The sequence below is a fragment of the Rhodamnia argentea genome, chromosome 3 (assembly GCF_020921035.1).
Source record: "Rhodamnia argentea isolate NSW1041297 chromosome 3, ASM2092103v1, whole genome shotgun sequence".
NCBI classification, from domain to species: Eukaryota; Viridiplantae; Streptophyta; class Magnoliopsida; order Myrtales; family Myrtaceae; genus Rhodamnia; species Rhodamnia argentea.
The window spans coordinates 9,012,530-9,034,572 of NC_063152.1; the positions used below are offsets into that span (position 1 = coordinate 9,012,530).

Here is a 22,043-nt window from a genome sequence, read left to right on the forward strand (position 1 = left end):
TTACTTTCTGGTGAGTCTATTCACAAATGATAAAAACAAGAGGAGGAGGAAGAGGAGAAGAGGAGAAAAACTTACTAATGAGGCTAAATTAGTATTTACGTACACAATACAAAGAGGACAAAGAAGCAGTTCTATGGAGTCCTCTGTTTACAGAGTGACAGTCTCGCTTTAAATTACAAACTTAGAAAGCAGAATCGAAGAACCTATCTACAGCCTGGCAACAATTACGGCTGAAAAAGAGAGAACGATGAACAAGTTTCCTTGGTTTTGTCATTTATCAAAACAGCTCATTAAAGCTTCAAATAAAATTCCAACTAAGAAAATTCCATTAGTTGCTTTCTTTGGTGCACAATAGGTATCTGTAATGATGTTTGGTGTTAATACACGAAACCATTCTCAATTGATACATTGGAAAACAACATCTGCAGTGCTTTTTAGTCAAAAACTCACAAACAAATGGAGTAGTTCTTTCTCAAAGCATAAAATATCTCAAAAGATTTTTCTTACTAGGACTTAGTTCATGTCTAGGATATGGCAGATAATCCTATGAAATATACACTCTAGATAAGCCATAGAACACTATCTTGACACGGGCTGCATATTTTGGACACAATGCCGATGATGACCACACAACAATAGGAGCAGCTTTTGCCAACACTCATTAAGTTATTTGCTGGCAGTCGTAAATGCCAATAGAATTCTTACAGGCAAAAGGGAAAAAAGAAGTTCAGAGCGATGTTGAGAAAACATTTACTGCTAATTGTCGCAAATGCTGCTAAAGACATCCAAAAATGCCAGCAAAAGTTTCTCTCTTTAGAAGCATTTGAGAGTGGCATTTGCAAATGCCACGATCTGTATTTCTTGTAGCAAAAATTGTAAGTGCCAGAGAAAAAGTCACCACAAATAGTCCCCGAAAACATTGCTTCACTGCAAATTAACTCCGCTTAAAACTATGAGGTTGAGACAGAGAGCCAGATTACGAAGTTTGCAACAACTCATTAAAGACGCACCCAACTCCTAAACAGCCTAAACAGTATCAAAAGATTCAACCCAAAAAGCAGAAGAAATGGATGGATTACAAAAGCTTCATATTAACTAATGCATCAATGCCAGATGCCATAGCAATCTCGGAGAGAGTACACGAGACTGTCCTGCGCTTTTTCTAGAGTGTGATTGAGCCTAGCCATCGCGTACTTCTAATCTACGCTAGCAGAGAAGTCCAGGGGCATAAAGCTTATCAAAATCAGTGGAAATTCCCAGAATCGAACGACACCCAACACTGTCTTGCGCTTTCAATTCAGGAGGAGCAAAAAAGATTACGCATTGACAACGCTCGTAATAATCACAATCACAAACCAGAAGAACGAGAGAGTACCCTTGGGCTCAATTTAATTGCTGCTCCCTGCTCTGCCGATTCGAACTCTGCAAGTGATTGATGAAATGCAAGCGAGGGACGAAGGAAGCAAAAGAGTCTGAGACTTGCTGTGCCTTCTGCGCGACTGGCGGTTGGTAACCTATTTACCCCCAAAGTTACCGAGAGGGGCAAAAAAGGAATTTCAGTTTAGGTCGCACTCCGCGAGGCGACGGTGGTGGAGAGGAGGGTGGTGAAGGCGGAAAGTTCCACGAAGGTGGAGAGGAGATGTCTGGTGTTCAGTCGGCGCAATCCCCTCCCGTGAAGTGAGTCCTCCCTTATCTCCGGAGCGTCACCTTTCCCGCACTTCCTTTTGATTCGTGCGAAGACCGGGCTGAAATTGGATCAGGTAACCCTCTATACGTCTCGTTACTTGCGTAGTTGCCTCTCTGTCCGTGGCTGATGTGATGTTCTTATGTCGATATCCAACAATTCTTGGCCGTTGTGATGATATATTACCGAAAGTTGTCCGCACGACTGTCGGTGGAATTTGCGGGGCGTTCATCCGGACGCACTTGTGAAGCTTCTTCCTCTCCATTGACATCTCCTGATGACATACACCTGACTGACAGGTGCATTCGGGTATTTTTATCTCAATATTGTACTGATGGGCTTCAAGAGGGGGAGTATGTAAAGCTTAGATGTAGTTGACACTGATTGAGGGCCTGTTTTCATTGGCTTCAGATTAGATCCCTATGCTTTTCGAATTCTGTAGTTCCAACTGGGTGCGGAGGTAAATGGATTTCTCGGTAAAAATTTAAAGAATTCACCAACTCTGTGTTGTAGCAATAGGATAGTCCTCATATCAAATCGGCACCAGAAGCTCTTCATAGTATTCATATCGGGAAAAGCGATGGTATCCCCGAATTATAGTATTCCTTTTACTCCCTCCATGTTAGATCTCATATCATCTCTCTCATGGGATTTGCTTGAAGAGAGTTGGTGAAGTTTAGTAGCTGTTTTTCTTTTTGAAGATTTTCGGACATCGGAAAGTGAAGCAAGGCAAAAGTTAACTTTAAAAGTTAATTTTGAAAAGCAGAGCCACTTGATTATGTTTTATAACAGGTGGAGTGATTTGATGAACTTGCCATTTTAGAAAGGGAAAAATTTAGGAAAGCTTCATAGAATGAAAGACTTGAGGAAAAGTTATACGGGATTACGGCGAGATGGCTTATGTGATGCAATTTGGTTTCTGATCCAATGACCGAAGATCGGCCTACACTTTTTAGAATCTAATTGTAGATGTCATGCTAGTAATACTTGCTATCTTTGTTCTCTTAGCTTTTGTTTGGTGAGCTGCTGTAAGTTATCGAGAAAAGATCTTCGATACTTTCTTGGGCATAATTTATGTGAGGAAAAGATTGAAATTTACCCTAAAAGCAGTCCAATCTTGGAAGAACTGAAAATCATTGCTGTCTACACAGTTTGGTCCAGATTTTCAGATGCGCCGACTTATTTTTGTAGTGCTGATGACTGTTTACTGCAAGTGAGCTTGCTGGATTTCAGGTTGGAGTCACCATGGAAATCTCCCGATTAGATGCTTGGTATTCAAAAAAAGATGGTTCTTTGGAAAGCCTAGCATCATACATTTTCCGGGCCTGTGTCGTAGGTGTTGTCTACCAGAAGTCATTCTGCGATGCATTTGCATGCAGGTGGTGTTTTCTCCCAAAGAAGAAATCCCCCCCCTCTCTTTTCTTTTTGACATTTTCAGCATACATACCAAAATGGATGCACGCAGCATCTCATCTGTCTTTCAATTTATTGAACCGTTCTCTATGCGACGCAGGTCTTGGTATCTGTAGTGGAGTCCAGTGGCCCTCCTGAAAGCGCATGATGATCTGATTGAATTAATCACTTCACATGAAGCAGGCCTACTTCATCTGTTTAGTCAGCAACAATTGCAGGTAATTTCGATACTAGTACTTGATACAATATATTGGGTCTTCCTGTATCATGGGATGCCAGGGATAGTTGGCCTGACCCATCATTGCTAGAGAACTTCTCTCCTGCAAGTCTCTCCTGCAAGTCCTGACTGTGTTGCGCGTAAATTTTATTGGCATAACAATGATTCACTCTAGTCCACTGGGTCCTAGTTGGTTTAAATTGTCTTTGATACTTTAAATTCTGCACCCTGTGAACAAAGGACATCTCGATCGTATGCCTTTATCGTGTCTAAAATGGATCGTGTTTTACTCTTCCATACTCTTCTTACAAAGAGTAGTGTCCGACTTTTATGCATTTCGCCAACTCTTGTGGGATTATTCTAGTTACTTAAAGTTGCTGATGGTGTCTTTGGGTTTTTTTCCAGGAATTTTTGTTCTTAGAGAGGGAATACTCCATATGCTGCATGGAGCAACAAGAAGTTTATGAGTAGGCCTATTGTAAATTTAACCTAATTGGCTTCATAACATGACACCTGACTTGGTTTTTAACTTCGTAAAGCATGAGGTGAGAAGCCACAGAAAGAGAAAATCCAGGTTGTTTTGGAAGTCTAGTAACTAGTCCCCCCCCCTCCTCCTCCTCCTCCTCCTCCTCCTCCTCCTCTCTCTCTCTCTCTACAACCAAGAATTGTGAAATCGAGCATTTCATTGTTCTTTATGTGAATTATCCTTTGGGACTGAGGCTTTGTTTATAGAAGAGGGCTTCATAAATATTTGAACTTGGGCAACAATTAGTAGCCGTTCACTTGGTGTAGCCCGCTTATTGATGCTTCCCACTGTACGCTTGTGCATACCGACCAGAATCATTTTGCGAAAAACGCCTGAATCTTTAATCTTCCCCATTCTCTCCCGCCACAGTATTGTTTCATGACATGATAGGCTTCCTCGAAGCTCCACTACGAACTGCCATTGACGATGCCTCGCATCCAACGAGCTATCGCCCATTGCCATTTTACCTCGCCCTCGTGTCTTTGAGCAATTACCCGGCGTCCATTGTTGTTTATCGGGTCCTTGTTGTGCCTCGTGTCTCTGTCCTCTAGAGCTGTGCTGATGTGGCCATTACAGTGCTACCAACAGCATCACCGGTCGCTCGCACCAAATTTGCGTTGCCCAAGGCAAGCAGCACCGGATATGGGCTCGCCGACATTGGAATTGACGTCTAGAACTCATCCAAAAAGATAGATACGGAGAGAGTTGGGGGTTGGGGTTGTGATCAATGGCTCAAGGTGTCTATTGGGGTTTCGAGATTGTTCAATGGCAAGCGGCAAAGACACTTCATTTTAAATTTATTACACTTATACCAATTCAGTACTAAATATAAAGGGCGACGTTTCTCGGTTCTGTCTAATCCTATACAGGAAACAAGAGGTCTAATGGAACCTATAGAGTTGAAAGGGGGCTTTTTTGAACATATGGTTAAAAAATTACCAATTTATGTGACTTTTAAAAAAAAAATTTACCCTTTTAGGGCATGTGCGCTTCTAATGGGGCTGTGCGCCTCCCAAAGACGCGCACAGCCCCATTTTTTTTTTTTACTTTCTTTTTATTTTTGCAGTCGCATATTTTATTTTTTTACATTTTTTTATTTTTATATTTATAATAATATTTATTTATAATAAAATTTATATTTATACAACTTTATAAATATAATGTTTTTTTCTTTTTAAACCTTCTTTTTATAACGTAATTATTAATAAATAATTTAATGTTTCGGTTCGGTAAGCGGTTCAGTTTGAATTTTCTATTCGGTTTGTATTCGGTTTGGTTTGCGATTTGGTTCGGCTTAATTGCTCATCCTAACAGTTCGGTTACGTTCCGTTTTTCTAAAAAATCGAATTGAACCGAACAGTTGACACACCTAGTTATAAATAAAAGTTATTATAAATATAAAAAAAAAGTAAAAGAATAAAATGTGCGGCTACAAAAATAAAAAAGAAAGTAAAAAAAAGAAAATGGGGCATGCGCGCCACTCTAGGAGGCGCCTCTAAAAGTGGCGCACAGAACCCTAAAAGGGTAAATTTTTTTAAAAATCACATAAATTGGTCAAAAAAATTAATGATATTTCAAAAAAAAGAAAAGCCCGTTCAAAGGAGAGAATGTCTCAAGCTCCATGAGAGGTGAAGGAGACCCATAAAAGCCAATGTTCTCCATATCAAAGAATGACCCAAAAGGCAATGCCTCCAAACCATCATGGATGACAGCTTTTTAAACTCCACCGCAACCGAAAAAGATGATCCAGCACCAGCGAGAGCCTTACTTTTAGCTCTTCCTCGGTCGGAAGAACCGGGGAGGAGATTTTGGGGATCGCTCATCGTTTATCGATTTTTTCACCTTTTAGTGAAGAAGCACTACTGAAGAGACAATGAGGGACAAAATGTGCGTGACAGAGAGACAAAAATGGTCGGCGGGTGGAGCATGCAATGTAGTTTATATGGGTTTGGGGGCTTATGCCGACAAGATGTAGAGGAAAAATCCTAGGAGAAACAGAAAGGTGGTGAGGCGAGGACATGACGGTGAAGTACAACGGACCCGATAGATGAGAATGGACCACACAGGTGATTGCTTGAGGACATTGAGGGCGTCATAGCACTTAGCTTGCCCTCAATATGGCTCGCAAGGGCCTAGATAAGGGTCGCGGCCCCGAGCAGAGCAAGGGCCTCGATCCTCGCCTAGGGGCCATCGGCTTTGCTGGCGTTGTGAAGAAAAATAAAATAAAATAAATCAATAAAAAGTTCTAAAAATATATAAAAATAAAATAAAAATATATATATACTATTTATGTCAATGCTGATCATGCCATGAAGAATAATCGGTGCTAATTCGGTTGTCACGTTAGGATTTTCTGCCAAAATTAACCAAAAGGACTAAATTGGTAATTCATTAAAAGGTTTAGAATTAAATTGACACAATTGAAATGTTTAGAATTGAATTGGTAAATTGTTAAAAGGTTTAGGACTAAATTTTCCAAATTGAAAGGATTATGGCTGAAATTTATACCAATGCAATTTTCCCGTGCAATGGTGGAGCTCAAAGCGATTCCTTTGATTGAGTTCGTGAGAGAGCAAAATGGAGAAAATAAGGAAAAGGAGAAGTGGATAGCCAAATTAAGTATGTTAATGACAAGTGAACTCCATTGTGCGAACTAAAGTCCGACAGAACATAGTGCACAAGTTAAAATGATCACAACCATAATTGTTCTTGCAAAAACAAAGATTAGGTGTACCAACAAAATAGCAATTGGATGAAAGACTTGACCATCCGAATGAAAAGTACTTCAAGCAACATTAGGTTCAATACCTGAACGGTGGGAAAGCTGGTCACATTATGCTATATTATCTCCTCGTTTATTCTAGTACCGTTGTTCTAATTCTCCATCCCGAATTTGAATCTCAATGCATTATTTTATTAGGGAGATTAGAATAGTTATTTTTACGGATATCTAGAAGTAATTGGAAGCTAATAGCTACCCTAATTCACAACGTTTAGTCTTTGCACAATGCTAAATTCTACCGAAACGGCATGTCACTAATAGTTAGATTTTATACTTATGATCAACATAAAAGGCAAGGCGCTATCAACGCATAGGGTAGCCAATGCGGTTTCCGGGCCGGTGGGCGTTGTGGTGTAGCAATGCAGGCTTGATGGGCGTTAATGGAGATTCAAGTTGAGATAAGTTGGTACGGAATGATATTTAGATTGAGAGGCAGCAAACCTAACACTAGAGCTCACACGCAAGGGAGAGATTGTTAGGACGCATGTGTGAATTGTGTTAGAGAAGTCCCACATTGGAGAATTAATATAGTGTGGAGCAGTTAATATATCCAAGTTGGCCCACAACTCATTGGCTTAAGCTTTTAAGTGAAAGTGAGTCCAACTAGATATGTTAACGGGCTCGGACTTAGACTCCCTCTTGGTGATCTCCCCTGTAAAGGTATTCGATTTCTGCTGCGTGCTCTCAACGGGATTCATGAAATTAATGGTTGGATCATCAAAATCGGATGTTGATTAGTGGTGGCCGAGAGAGCTAAGCTTCGGCTTAGGCATGCCTCTGTCGAATTGGTTTTGCATGTCATATCTAACTGCTTGATTGGCGCTCTTGAGGGTTGAATTCATGATAATGGTGGGCTGCTCGTTGAGGTGGAAGGTGATTAGTGGTTGGCCGTTCGAAGTTCTTGTCATTGATGATTTGGATGGGCGAAGGACTCTCGAATTGATTCGCATGTGGTTATTTTGAGTTGTACAAGGTGTTATAGGTGTTGGATTAGAGGAATTCAAGGCCGGCTAGGCAAGATGACTGATGTATTCATGTGAGAAAGTCGGCGATGCCATTACATGAGTGAACAGATGATCTTGATACTTTTGCTTATCGTGGTTGTTACCAAATTGATCTTGCCATGTTGTTGCGGTTGATGTCTTGTTTGCTAGGTGATTGACATTTTTGATGGTTGGCTAGCTAGAACTATACTCGTTGAGCTTTTAGCTCACTCTCATTGTTGAACTTTTTTTCATATACCTTGGTTCCTGTGTCTTCGGATGATAGTGGCGGTGCTGGAGCATGCCAATGGTGACTATGGATAGTATTCTAGAGTAGATTTTTCTTTTGATCCTCCCAATGTAAACTTTTGATTTAAAAGGATGATGTACATAAAGGTTTTATAATTAGATGACTTTGTTACGTGTCGGTGAATGTTTGTTTATAATAGGTGTCGATAGTGAAACCCTATGAGGCCATACACTTTAGGCATGCCTACCCTATTGTATGCACTTGTATGTTGGCCTCACTTGTTTAGATAGTCTTCCGCATACGCCGTATATTATATATATAATAACAGATTAAAGTAAAGCGCGTACTTAGTAAGTGGTGGGCCTGGGACGTCACACTTGGTTAGGCTATTCTCTTAAATAATGAGGGCACTTCAAGTTCTTGTTTGAAACAAGTTTCACTTCAAACACTTATTTGAGAAAATAAAGGCACTTTAGGTAATTATTTGAGCAAATAAGGACATTTCATGCTCTTATTTAGTAAATATAGTTATAGTCCCTAAAAACCCTCAAATTTTGGTAATTTTACCCCGAATGTTTTTTTAATTAAAATCATCAAACTTTAGACCTAGTGTTAAATCTACCCGCAATTCCTTGTCTAAAAAAGTTTTACATTTTATGTCCTGTCTCAAATTTGCCCAAAATAAAGGCAAGAACCTTGAGGACAAGGCCAAGACTCAAGAGATTGCAATTTCCATGTTGACAAGGGAGCAATCTCAGCATTCGGACCAAAACTCACGGTCAAGTGGGGCGGCAGACTTTTCGGCATATGATCATTGCAAGGAGAGCTCGAAAAAAGAAAATGGTGGAGCTTTTCTTCGTGGCCAAGAACGAGAAATAAAGGGAAAGCGTTATGGTCGGCAAAAGAGAGAAAAATTTAATAAAAAATAAAAATAAAAAATTTGAGAAGTGGTCGTCAAAAGAAAGAAAGAAAGAAAAAAAGAACAGAGGAGAGAGATTCTTGTGGAAGAGGTAAAAAGGAAAACTTGAAAGGACACAGAGACAGAAATTGTGGGGACACGCGTGAGAAACCCACAGAGAGCAAACGATCGGGTATCAAATCAAAGAAAAGGGAGTTGATTATTGTGACATGGTTTGAAATTATCAAGGGATTGTAAAAAGGTTATTCGTATTGATTTGTGTATCTGATTAACAGAAATTATTATATTGTAAAAGGATATATGTTTGGTATAGTGAAAACGTTCTATGAAATGTCTAATCCTTCTTATTGAAGAGATAACACTATTCAGCTAAGAATGCCTCAACAACATAGTTATTCGAGCGGACCACCTCGTAAGCATGTTAATTAAAGGAGAATCAATATCAAAATCAAGCAGTATACTACCGCGATTCCGAATTGGCTAAAACGAAGCTTAATCGCTAATAAAAGGATCGCCAGGCAATAACAAATTGCTCGCACAAAGCGATTATTCAAAGTTATACGCAACGTGGAGCTCGCACGCAAAGTTCGAAAATTTTGCTCCAACTAAAACGATACTTCAAATCAACTCTCAATGAAATCTCATAAGCGCACAACGTCATAATTCATAATTTTCATGTAATTCCACGACTTAATAATTCTAATTGGATTTCACAGTTCAAATTTCACATAATTTTGAATTTGTGTCATAATTTCAAAAATTACTTCGTTTTGACGAACACATGGCTTAATCCTCACCGGATATTGCGGATCGAAAATGCTCCTTTTTCCTTTCCCCTTCTTTCCTCTTCTTTCTCTCTTAGTGCGAGCTCTCCCTTTTGGCTTTATATCTCTTCTTTTGCTTTTTTCTTTTTCTAAAGCCCACTTTTTGACCAAGTCATGTGGAAAATATGGAATGCGGGCTCCCGCTGGACACGTGTTGGTCAATTAATATAGTGTTATTTTGTTGACTTAGAACATTTCATGTAACCCAATATTTCCTCGTGACTCTAAGCATGTGGTTGCTATTTCCAGGGAATGAATTACTAATTTATTGTGTAGCTTGACAAGTTTGACTTTTTAGTGCGATTCTCATTGCCAACCGGTTCCATTGTATAAAGGATAAATATCAAGAAAAATCCTAAATTAATACACATGTAACATGCATACGGTTACGTGTACACTTGACAATTTTCATATGTCATCAAACTCAGCATTTGACAGTAAAATTTAACGAAAACTAATTGATGATAAATTTTTTGCAGCTGTACTAGTTTGGGTAGGTATTTCAATTTGGGGTTTTTTGTAGTAAAAAAATAATCCGGGGTAAATTTATCATAAGTGTACCAATGTAGGATTTTTGGTAGTATTGACCCTTGTATAAATCGGATCACAAGAGAATGGTCAACAACTGGGCAATTTCTATTTCCTAAGAGGCATTCTGGTTCTTTTCTCCATGAGACTTGAACTCAAAAATCAATGGCGGGGTTAGAGCAAAGACGAAATGCACCGTCTCAATTTTGGATATTCTTTTGCCGAGCTCGTCGCACCGATCCTTCTCTCGGGGCTTGCATTCTATTTTCCCCAGTAAAGTTTTTGCCAAGTGATGCGCTCATGTTGGAAAAGTTGGTCCTCAAAACTTAAAAGACATGAAAGGCACGGATCGAAAGAGAAGCTAGTTGATCTAGGCAAATTGTGACTGAAGGCATTTAAACTCTATTCTAGAGTTTGCTTAATCGAGTCTAGAAGGCATTCAGCTTTGAGTTTGAGTGGAAATGGAGCAGTTTATTCGTCATCATCAATTTTTTTTTTGGACATAATATTACGTAAGGGACCATGCTCGTGGCAAACGTGACGCCCGGGCCTTCTTCTATTGCTTCCTTCCCCACTCACTTTCGCACGCAGTGGAAAGACCCGATTAAACAAGTTGTCTATTTTGGGGCACTTAACTTGTTTTGGTATGTGCTTCAAGTTCCCGATCATAAGAGAGAAAAGTTGACTAGAATATGTGCTGCTTGTGGTCAAAATGAGATCATCAAACAAACTTTTTTAGAGAGAGAAGAGATAGTGATATGTGCAATCTATTTTCTTCTCTTATCAAGAGAAGGTCTAGTCTAACTATAAATTCGACAGATTACCACTACATTGAAGCTTTCCAGAAAAAGAAAGGTAATTCTACATCCTCACCGGTCCCCTTGATTGCATTTGGGATTGACCTTGTATGTTTGATTGACTCTACTTGTGTTCAGCCAAAGTGAGGCAAAAACAAGGAGGATATCCATATTGTGGATTTCGGGGAAAAAATATAATAGATCAATTTAGAGTTTCAATGCGAGAGGAGTAAATTCCCAAGTGGGATCAAGAGCTTTAAATATATTAACAAAATGCAGTCAACTCATAGCTATATACCAAGCAATTAGATCAAACACGATGCTCCACTCGTTAGTTCATTGAAGGGCAAACTGTCTCTTTATTTTGCCTCCGAAGATACTTTCTTTTTGTTCCTTCCTGAGTTTTAATGGCCATGGATGGTTATTAGGTGTTGATTAGCTTCATTGATTATATTTAGATCTGCAATTGTGTTTGAGAAATCTTCACCGGCATTTTGTCGGTGGCCACATGAGAAAGTGCGTGGACACGTGACGTGTTGATCCACAATCGGTGACCATAAATAATTGTTTCTGTTAAGATATATGTCTCCAAAAAGGAAACTTCACTTATCAACCATGGAGCTTGCTTGTTAATCTTTCATAAATCAAAATTATCTCCGTTAAATCCATCGATTTTCCACTTTTCCTTCTTCTGTTATGTTTCAACTCGGTCAAACCTAATTCTGATACCAATTATTGCATAAACAAGCAATTGAACAATAAAATAAAATAGGCGGAATAAGAAAATAAATCGGATAATAGGTTTACATGCTTTGGTCGAGCGAGATTCATCGTTGCTCTCTCTCTTGGTCGAATAAGAGAAATTAGGTATCTCGTATATTTTATTATTCTATCCATTTTCTTGTTTGGTCAATTGCTTGCACAATGGTTTTAGTAATTGCTCATTGAACACACATAAGGCCATAAGTGTAAAATCTCAAATGTCCAGAGCACTAGGACCAATTTGATGATTCAACATCAATCGATTAGGAATTTAGGTTGGACTAAAAGAAAGGAAATTCTATATGAGATGCCTTGGGTATCGAACTCATGCCACGAGCCTCGTCTATGCACACATCCGTGACTTAATCGATGATCCAATATATTTAGTTGCTTGTACCAAGCAAAAGCGGGTCCCTCTCGTCCTGTTCCCCTCATCTCGTCCCTCTCACACTTGCATTCATTCAATTCGTTTACTCGGTTCGACTCCAGTTCAATACGCCGTTCGGAAATGTCCGAAACGAAAGTCCACCATTTTAGAAAAACATCCATATAAGTGATACCTACTAAATTTGGCAACGAATCTAGCAAAGAGGCACATAAATTAAAAAGACAGTCACGTCGTGAGGCTCAGGCTCGGCTACGCGCACCTGAAAGAGATTATTTATTGGTTCAGTTAATTACAAGTTCTAATTATTAATTGTTTTTTGGTTTTTTTTTGTTAGGAAATCTAATTGATTATTGGAAGCAGTGAAGAGAGACAGAGAGGGGGGACCGGAGAAGACTCCCTTGCAATTACTGAGCTACAACTACAGAGCTACTACAGCTAGATTCTCTTTGCCAACTGGTTCCCATTATACAAATCAACCCACAGGGAGAGAGAATTGGCAACAACAAGGCCATTTCCTCTTTCCTCTGAGAGAGGCATTCTGGCTCTTCTCTCCGTCAGACCTGAAAGTGAAAATTAAGCGCAGAGTCGAAGCAAAGCCGAAATGCATCGACCCATTTTTGGGCATTCTTTCGCCGTGCTCGTGGCACCCATCCTTCTCTCCGTGCTTGCCTTTTTTCTTCTCAATAAGAAGAAAGCTGGTGCTCGTAGAAATGAAGCAGATGCTGATACTGGCGCACCTGGTTCGATGACTACGCCGACAGAAGCTAATTCTGGTGGATCTAGTTCGTTGCCGACAGCAACTAATAACGGTGCATCTAGTCCGTCTCCAACAGAAACTAATTCTGGTGCATCTACTTCGTCTCCGACAGAAACTAATAATTCGCCTCCGACGGCAACTAATTCCGGTGGATTTAGTCCGTCACCTGTGGAAACTAAATCTGGTGGATCCAGTTCATCTCCGGCAGAAATAAACAAAGGCGCATCTGGTTCGTCTCAGACAGAAACTAACGATGGTACATCAAATTCGTTAAACGCGTCTCCTGGAAACTGCTATGAGGTGTTCTTGAGCTTCAGAGGCCCGGATACTCGCCATGGCTTCACCGATCACCTCTACGATGGGCTCTGTCGTGTCGGAATTTGTGCTTTCAGAGATGATGACGAGCTCTGTCAAGGCGAGGACATCAGACCAAAGCTTACGGCAGCCATCACGAACAGTAAGATCCTGATCCCCATTTTGTCCGAGAGTTATGGTACGAGCAGTTGGTGTTTGGATGAACTGGTTGAGATAATGGAGCGCAGGAATAATAGCGGGCAGGTAGTGTTGCCTATATTCTACAAAGTGAAACCATCTGACGTGGGACGTCAGGCCGGAAGTTTTGGAAAATTATTTCGTGAGCGTGAGGGGCGTTTGCGTGAGAGGTCTTCTCAAGACCTGGCGAATTTGGAGAAATGGAAGCAAGCACTCCTTGAAGTCAGCAAAGTGAAAGGATACGAAGTCCATGGGTAAAATTTTTCACCAAGACATTCTCTACTTTCTTTTAATGTGTGTGGGTGTTTACTGGTTGTTCTCGTTGGAAACGAATTCCTTATTCCATACGAAACAAGTGCGGAAAATCTTATTATAGCATGCCCAATCAATCAATAACTTGTATCACCGATCGAAGTAAGATCACATGAAGAAACGTACCCGCTATCCATAGCTTAAGTGTCACCTTCACAATCTCGAGAATCCTTTCGCTTTTGACGCAATACAGCAATCGTGAGGGAGGAAAGCGTCGTTCGTTTCTCTTGAGTGCTAATTACTGTAAAAAATGAGAACGATGGGGGAGAACATCTGTTTTTTTTCGTAAGTCAACGGACATGACTCTTCACGTTTTGTCGGTTATCTCTAATGGGAGGTGTGATTGCCGCATGGGCGCACACCGTAAGTCCCATGGACCTTCAGTTTTGATTCTCACCTGCTTTATTTGCGTTCTTTTTTGATTCTCACCTTCAATTTCTTTTTTCCTGTTTTTTGCTTTAATGATATTGACCAATATAATTATAGAATTTATTGTAATGACCATTCGCCTGGATTATAAGATTTTTTTAGTGAATATTTACTTTTATATCCAAAGATTTTGTAACATCGTGCCATCTTTCTTTCATGTTTATAGTGTGTGCTACATTGATCTTCATCACAAACTTTTCAATCTATGAAAATTACTTTATGAAGGAAATGGTTATGCATGATGTTGGCAAATACAAAAAAGGAAAAAATATTGTATATTTGTTTAAAAAAATTTCAATGCATATCCTATCTTCAACAAGCAATTTTTATCTCATAAACCGGCATATATTGAACCAATGTTCTTATCATGGGTAAAAATTATTCTTCTACTTCCATATAAAATCGATGTTAGATCAATTGAAATAACATAACATAGATACTCGGAAGGAAAATAAAGTACAACCTGCTATCATCCCTAGGGAAATTTAAAAAATATGAGAACACCAATCTAAAATGATACTGAATTCAAGACACTGGTAGAAACTTGCAAGCGTGTAGAATTGCACAAACAAAGAGTCACAATATCACCATCTGTATGACTTTTAGTTTTCGGATTCGCATTATAGGGCCTGAGATTCTCTTGCATCAAAAGTTATGGCTGACTTTCATCTTGGGTTGGCTTATTGGATTTTTGCTTATTCAAACACGCTAGAAAATTTTCGAAGTCATGTCCAGGTCATCCCTAATATTGTTAACAAACAAGTTTCAAATTTGGTTCAAATCCATAATATATACAATATTCAAGATTCATAAGCGATGCCCTCAAATTTATTCTACATTAATAAATTATGTCGAGTAACGAGTGGAATAGGGCACGCCATCCGAAGCAACGGCCAGCATTTCCCACTTTAGTCTTACCATTAAAGATCATGTACAGAGGTGTGACGACAACGATTCATAGAGTTTTTCAATCTATCCCAGATTTGTTTATTATTGTGTTCTCAATAGATTAACAATATAAAATTGTTGCCACTTATTTGATCTCTTGTCACATTTGATGTGTCTGAAGTAGAGTTAGTGAATTTGGTTGTGCAAAGAGTGTTGAGAGAATTGAAGAAAAATTTTGAGTTGGTTATTTCTGAGAATTTGGTTGGAATTGAAAATCACGTGAAGAAGGTTATGGAATTTCTAGATGACAAATCTCAAGCCCCCCTATTTCTTGGCATCCATGGAATGGGAGGCATTGGTAAGACTACTCTTGCTAAAGCCATCTACAACAAGCTCTCCAATCAATTTGAGCATCGTAGCTTCATTGCTGATATAAGGGAATCATGGAAGAAAGGCGTTCATCAGATTCTGAAGCGGTTAATCGATGATATATTGCAGCAAGATATTGGAGTTCGTGATGAGAATGAAGGGACTTATATTATCTCCTCCAGGCTTAAAAATGAAAAGGTGCTCGTTGTCCTTGATGATGTGGATAATGTCAATCGGGTGAAGCTTTTGAGTGGTAATCGTGATTGGTTTTCTTCGAGAAGTAGAATCATTATTACCACTAGAGACGAGGGGATTTTTAAAGGTGTTGAGGTAGACTGCAAGTATGACCTTAAGGAAATGGATGACGCTCAATCCTTGATTCTGTTTAGCAAACATGCGTTTCGAATGGACTCTCCTCCAAAGGGATTTGAGGACCTCACTCGTGAAGTTGTATCGATCACTGGAGGGCTTCCCTTATGCCTTGAGATTTTTGGTTCATTATTCTGCGGAAAAGAGTCAACGGAATGGGGAGATATGATAAAGAAGTTAAAAAAAATCCCTCGTAAGGAAGTGCAAGAAAGGTTAAGAATAAGTTACGAAGCATTAGATGATGGACAAAAACAAATATTTCTGGATATCGCTTGCTTTTTCATTGGCAGCGACAAGAGAATCGCATCCTACATGTGGGAGGCCCGTAAATTTTTCCCAAAGGTCAATATTGAAGAATTGAGATTTATGTCATTAATAAAAATCCAAGATGATCGTTGGCTCGGAATGCATGACCAATTGAGAGATCTAGGTAGGACAATTGTTCGCGAGAATTACGAGCGCTTGACCTTGGAAACATAGTAGGTTATGGGACTCCGACGAAGCCTTGAAAGTGCTAAAGGCAAATAAGGTAACCATTTATCTTCTTTTCTTCTCTTAGTCTATGTTCTACTGCAAGAGTAATGTTGGTCCTTTATTTAGTATTTGTAATACTTAAGTAATTCAGTTATTTACGATTATGATTTTATCACATTAAAAACTAAAATTTATGATTAAATAAGAAGTGGTAGATATTAATATTGTCATCGGTTTCTTGTTATTAGTTAATAGTCGAATCGAAAATCAGAGTATACGTTATTTTCTAAGTAATCGCTTAAGTAGCACGGTCGAGTAATATACACAAAATTAATATGAAATTTACGGAAGGAAGTTATCCTATTTCTATTAAAAATTCATCAAATCAAATTTTGATTTTGCACATTGTAATTTGATTAAATTCCGTGCATTGGACACGCATGTCCTAAGTGATACGCTAGTGGAGCTACAATACCGGAAAGAAGAAGATTACAAGTATTTGCCATATGAGCCATCCCAATCACAACTCTTTTTAAGATCCGAATGCTTATGGCCAATTTTCAAAATGGAAGTTGACATACTTCACTTAGTTAGCCTTTAAAAATATTGTTTTTTGGCGTTAAACGAAAATCACATCTTCACATTTCTAGTCTCTTCAGCACATTAATGCACGTCAATAGCAATACGAACCAAATGATATTAGATTACTTTAGTTGGATATAATAGTATTAATGAACATTGATTCTTGCTTATAGGGAACGGAAGAGATCGAAGCAATTGATCCGAGTAAAGGCGGGTCGGATGGCGACGTTTACCAAGATGAACAATTCAAGAAGTTGACAAGTCTAAGATTCCTTCACATGATGAAGGGGGCAAAGCTCAAGGGTGATTTTAAGGACTCGGTTGATGAGTTAAAATGGCTTCGATGGGAAAACTGTCCCACGAAATTTGAAGTGAACAATCTTCACGCAACAGAATTAGTTGTCTTGGAATTGCCACATAGCAAGATAAATGAAGCATGGGAAGGATGGAGTTCTTTCAAGGTGAGAACGCGTCTTTTATTTTTATTTTTATTTTTTTCTTGCTTTCTGTTGTATCATAATCACTCTAGACTAACCCCTTAAAAGCATAAAATTATTTGTTTCACCGGATAGCAGAGAAGCTCCAATTTCTTGACCTGACAGATTGTGAATACTTGGAAAATACGGACTTCCTCTCGGCTTTTAAGAATTTGAAGGTTTTGATCCTCAACGGTTGTCGGAGACTGCAGCAAGTCGACTCTTCAATTGGAGGCATGAAGGCCCTCCGTTGCTTGGAGTTGAGACATTGTGGGAGCCTCACGAAGCTTCCGGAAGAAATAGGTAAATTAAAAAAACTGGAGCAACTCCTTCTAAATAACACTCCAAAACTTTCTGCATTACCAGAAAGCATAGGATCTTTGGAGAATCTAGAAATTCTAATAATTTCGGAAAGTGGTATAGAAGAATTACCCGACAATATTGGAAGGCTGAGAAATCTCCGAGAATTACATGCTAGTGGATGCAAAAATTTGGGAGGAAAACTTCCAGAAAGCATAGGGTCTTTGCGGAATCTAGAAATTCTAGATATTTCTCTTAGTGGTATAGAAGAATTATCCCATGTTATTGGGAGGCTGAGAAATCTTCGAGAATTATGTGCTCTTGGATGCGAAAAATTGGGAGGAAAACTTCCGGAAAGCATGGGGTCTTTGCAGAATCTAGAAGAGGTACATTTTTTCATATAGTTACTTCAGTATTTTTGCATGAATCCATTTCACTCTTCATCCATAGTATCATAAAAAAGAAGCACAGCCTTTTGCATATGGGCCGAAAATGACATTATCTTTCAAACACATGTTTTCGTTCATGGGATAAAAGTGACATCCGCCGTGAATTTTTCCTATTCTCGGTTTAAATTGCTTGGCATCATCCTTGCCATTGCTAGGGGAGCTTGGCCTCGCCGCCGACCCTCGCGTCTCACCGGTCGCCAATCCCGTGACCAGCAAGAGGAAGAAGAAGAAGGGAAAAAGAGAGAGAGAAAAGAAAATTAATAAAAAAACAAAAAGAAAATTGATATAATAGCAATTATTACTATAAATTGCCACATTAGAGCCGCGAGGCCAAAGTTGGCGAGATTGATTGAATTAGCATAAACGTAAAAGGTTTAGGACTCGACTAGCAAAGAAAAAAATTTAGATTTGAACCGGCACGATTGCAATAGGTTAAAGACTTTTTTGGTAATTTTAGATTACTTTAGTTGGATATAGTAGTAATGGAAATTGAATTGTTGCATATATGGAACGGGAAAGGCTGAGGCCGTTGATCTGAGTGAAGGCCGCTCAGAAGGCTTTGGCAAAATAGGCGAGCCGGATGACAACTTCTACACGGAAAAACAATTAAAAAATTGACTAGTCTAAAATTTCTTCGGATGGAGCGGCCTCATCTCACTGGCGATTTTGTGGACTTAATGCGGGAGTTAAGATGGCTTCACCCAACGGAATTAGTTAAACTGGATTTGTCATTTAACGGGATAAATGAGAGATGGCAAGGGTGGAGTTCTTTCGTGGTAAGAGCAAGTCTTTTTCTTCTTCTTCTTTTCCCTTTTATGCTTTTTTATTTTTATTTATAATCATAATCACCCTTGACAACCATTTCTTTTTACCGGATGGCAAAGAAGCTCAAATTTCTCTACCTTACGACTTGTGAATACTTGGAAAATACGGACTTCCTCTCGGCTTTTGAGAGTTTGGAGGTTTTGAACCTCCATCGTTGTTCGCGACTGCAGCAAATTGACTCTTCAATTGGAGGCATGAAGGCCCTCCTTCGCTTGGACTTGAGCTACCGTGAGAGCCTCACGAAGCTTCCGGAAGAAATAGGTGAATTAAAGGCGCCGGAGGAACTCCGCCTATACAACACTCCAAAACTTTCTGCGTTACCAGAAAGCATAGGATCTTTGCGGAATCTAGAAATTCTAATAATTTCGGAAAGTGGTATAGAAGAATTACCCGATGGTATTGGGAGGCTGAAAAAGCTCCGAGAATTACATGCTTCATTTTGCAAAAAGCTCAAAGGGGAAATGCCAGAAAGCATGTGCAATCTTTCATCCCTACAACGCCTTGATTTTCGTGGCTGCGACAAGCTCCAATCGCTGCCGGACCTTCCTTCCGACTTAACATACTTGACGGTCAAGTGTCAAAGTCGCAAATTGCCTTCACTCTCCCACCTAACTTGTCTCAAGGAGCTACAAGTACATTCTTGTGAATTTCTCGAGTGCATCCAGGAGCTTCCATCAACACTACTAAAGAATTCGGAATGCTCCCAACCGACGGGTGTTGAAGAATCGGAATTACCACAATCCCTAAACACTCCGTTCAAGTTGGAAATCTTGAGAGTCTATGGATGTAAATCTATTGAAATCTTGGACGTTTCATTGTTTATCCATCTAAGGACATTATCTGTCTATGGTTGCTGGAATTTACTTGAAGTTCGAGGTCTTGATAAAATGAAATATTTGGAATCCTTGATTGTTGAGTTTCGCGATTCGGTTGAACGGTTGGAGCTTCCAAAGTCCGAGGGTCTGAAGGTAGTGGACGTTCAAGATTGCGAAAACCTCGTCGAAATTCAAGGTCTCGATTGCTTGGAAAACCCGAGTATCCATCGGTGCGCTTCAATTGAAAGGCTGGACCTTCCAAAATCCGGGAGTATGAAGACATTATGTGCTACAAAATGCGCAAAATTAGCCGAAATTCAAGGCGTCGATAGGTTGGAGTCCTTGAGTATCTCTAATTGCGCTACGATTGAAAGGCTGGACCTTCCAAAATCCGCGAGTATGAAGACATTATGTGCTACGGAATGCGCAAAATTAGCCGAAATTCAAGGCCTCGATAGGTTGGAGTCCTTGAGTATCTCTAACTGCGCTACGATTGAAAGGCTGGACCTTCCAAAATCCGGGAGTATGAAGACATTAGATGCTACACAATGTGCAAAATTAGCCGAAATTCAAGGCGTCGATGGCTTGGAGTACTTGAGTATCTCTAACTGCGCTACAATTGAAAGGTTGGACCTTCCAAAATCCGGGAGTATGAAAGGGTTACATGCTAAGGGCTGCATAAACTTAGCCGAAATTCAAGGCCTCGATAGGTTAGAGTTCTTGGAAGAGTTGAGTATCTCTGAGTGCGCTTCAATTGAAAGGCTGGACCTTCCAAAATCCGGGAGTATGAAGATATTACGTGCTACGGAATGCGCAAAATTAGCCGAAATTCAAGGCGTCGATAGGTTGGAGTCCTTGGAGCAGCTGAGTATCTCTAACTGGGCTACAATTGAAAGGCTGAACCTTCCAAAATCTGATAGTGGAAATTGCATCTTGGATTTTGCAAAAACTTAATCCAAATTCAAGGCCTCGATAGGTTAGAGTTCTTGGAAGAGTTGAGTATCTACGAGTGCGCTTCAATTGAAAGGTTGGACCTTCCAAAATCCGGGAGTATGAAGATATTACGTGCTACGGAATGCGCAAAATTAGCCGAAATTCAAGGTGTCAATAGGTTGGAGTTCTTGAACAAGCTGGATATCTCTGGATGCGTTGCAATTGAAAGGCTGAACCTTCCAAAATCCGGGAGTATGGAGTTACATGCTAGAGGCTGCATAAACTTAGCCGAAATTCGAGGGCTTGAAGGGTTGGAGTTCTTGAACAAGCTGGATATCTCTGGATGCGTTGCAATTGAAAGGCTGAACCTTCCAAAATCCGGGAGTATGAAGGAGTTACATGCTGGAGGCTGCGTAAACTTAGCCGAAATTCGAGGGCTTGAAGGGTTGGAGTTCTTGGAAAAGCTGGATCTCTCCGGGTGTTCAATTGAAAGGCTGGATCTTCAGAAGTCCAAGATGCTGGAGATATTAGATACAAACAATTGCGCAAACTTAGTCTAAATTCAAGGTCTCAATATGATGAAATGCTTAACGATGTTGAATGTCTCTGGGTGCACTTCGTTTGAAAGGCTACCAAACTTATGTTGCTTTGACTACTTGGAAAGTTTGACTATCAACGGGCGTGACAAGCTTCAAGACATACAGAGCCTAGAGAGATTCCCATCCTGCAAAACTTTATGGATTGAACGTTGCAAGTCCTTAGCAAAATTACCGAACTTGTCAAGCTTTCATGATTTACGAGAATTGTTCCTGTCAAACTGTCATGAACTTCGAGAGATCCCGGGGCTTGAGGAGTCAATATCTCTAGCATGTATTGCTATCTCGGGATGTTCCTCGATCGAGCTCTTACCGGATTTGTCTTCATGTACCCGCTTGATAAGTCCGATTGTGCAAGATTGCGAGAAATTGACCGAGCTTCGAGGCCTCGAGAAACCGGAGCAACTAGCGGAACCGGATATTTTCGGATGCAAGTCACTCAAAACAATTCCGGAATTGTCCTGAACGCTGGTTTATCAAAATTACGAGAAAAAGCTATTTGCATGTGGTAGAAGCATAGAATTTGCATCGGACTTTTCGGACGACTCGGATGAGTCAAGATAAGGGAGATGATCCACATTTTCTAACAAAGGTACATAAAGCGGGTAAGTTACCTTTGCTCTTTTGAGATGTACTGCCCAATTGTCATTTGCAATTTCTTTCAAGATTTATAATCTTCTCATTATCATTTCCTGGTTGATAGTGTCATCATTATTTTTGTTACATGAATTCAAGGAAACTGGGGGAGATGTACATGGAAGTTAATGTGTGCTTTGGCAAAATGATTCTTCTTATCATGCCAATAACGGAAATAGATGAAAAGGCTTTCTAAGCACATCATATGTTTTGGGTAAGATCCTTCATCCTATGCGGAAAAACAATTATTCGTGGCGTTTGATTGTTT

General features: G+C 39.7%; 1 protein-coding gene, 1 long non-coding RNA gene and 1 pseudogene across 2 annotated transcripts; all 3 read left to right on the forward strand.

The window, feature by feature from the left end:
- Window positions 1-3,274: 3,274 nt before the first annotated feature.
- On the forward strand, window positions 3,275-3,900 carry LOC115730355. Its single transcript, XR_004014101.2, has 2 exons — window positions 3,275-3,315; window positions 3,720-3,900. It is a non-coding gene; the product is annotated as an uncharacterized LOC115730355 (long non-coding RNA).
- Window positions 3,901-15,296: 11,396 nt separating this feature from the next.
- LOC125314071 (disease resistance protein L6-like) lies at window positions 15,297-17,344 on the forward strand. Its single transcript, XM_048275526.1, has 3 exons — window positions 15,297-16,031; window positions 16,919-17,206; window positions 17,321-17,344. Exons 1-3 carry the CDS (start codon window positions 15,297-15,299, stop codon window positions 17,342-17,344), a joined length of 1,047 nt encoding a protein of 348 aa, XP_048131483.1.
- A 1,807-nt stretch (window positions 17,345-19,151) lies between these two features.
- On the forward strand, window positions 19,152-21,103 carry LOC115733941 (annotated as a pseudogene).
- The last annotated feature ends 940 nt before the right edge of the window (window positions 21,104-22,043 follow it).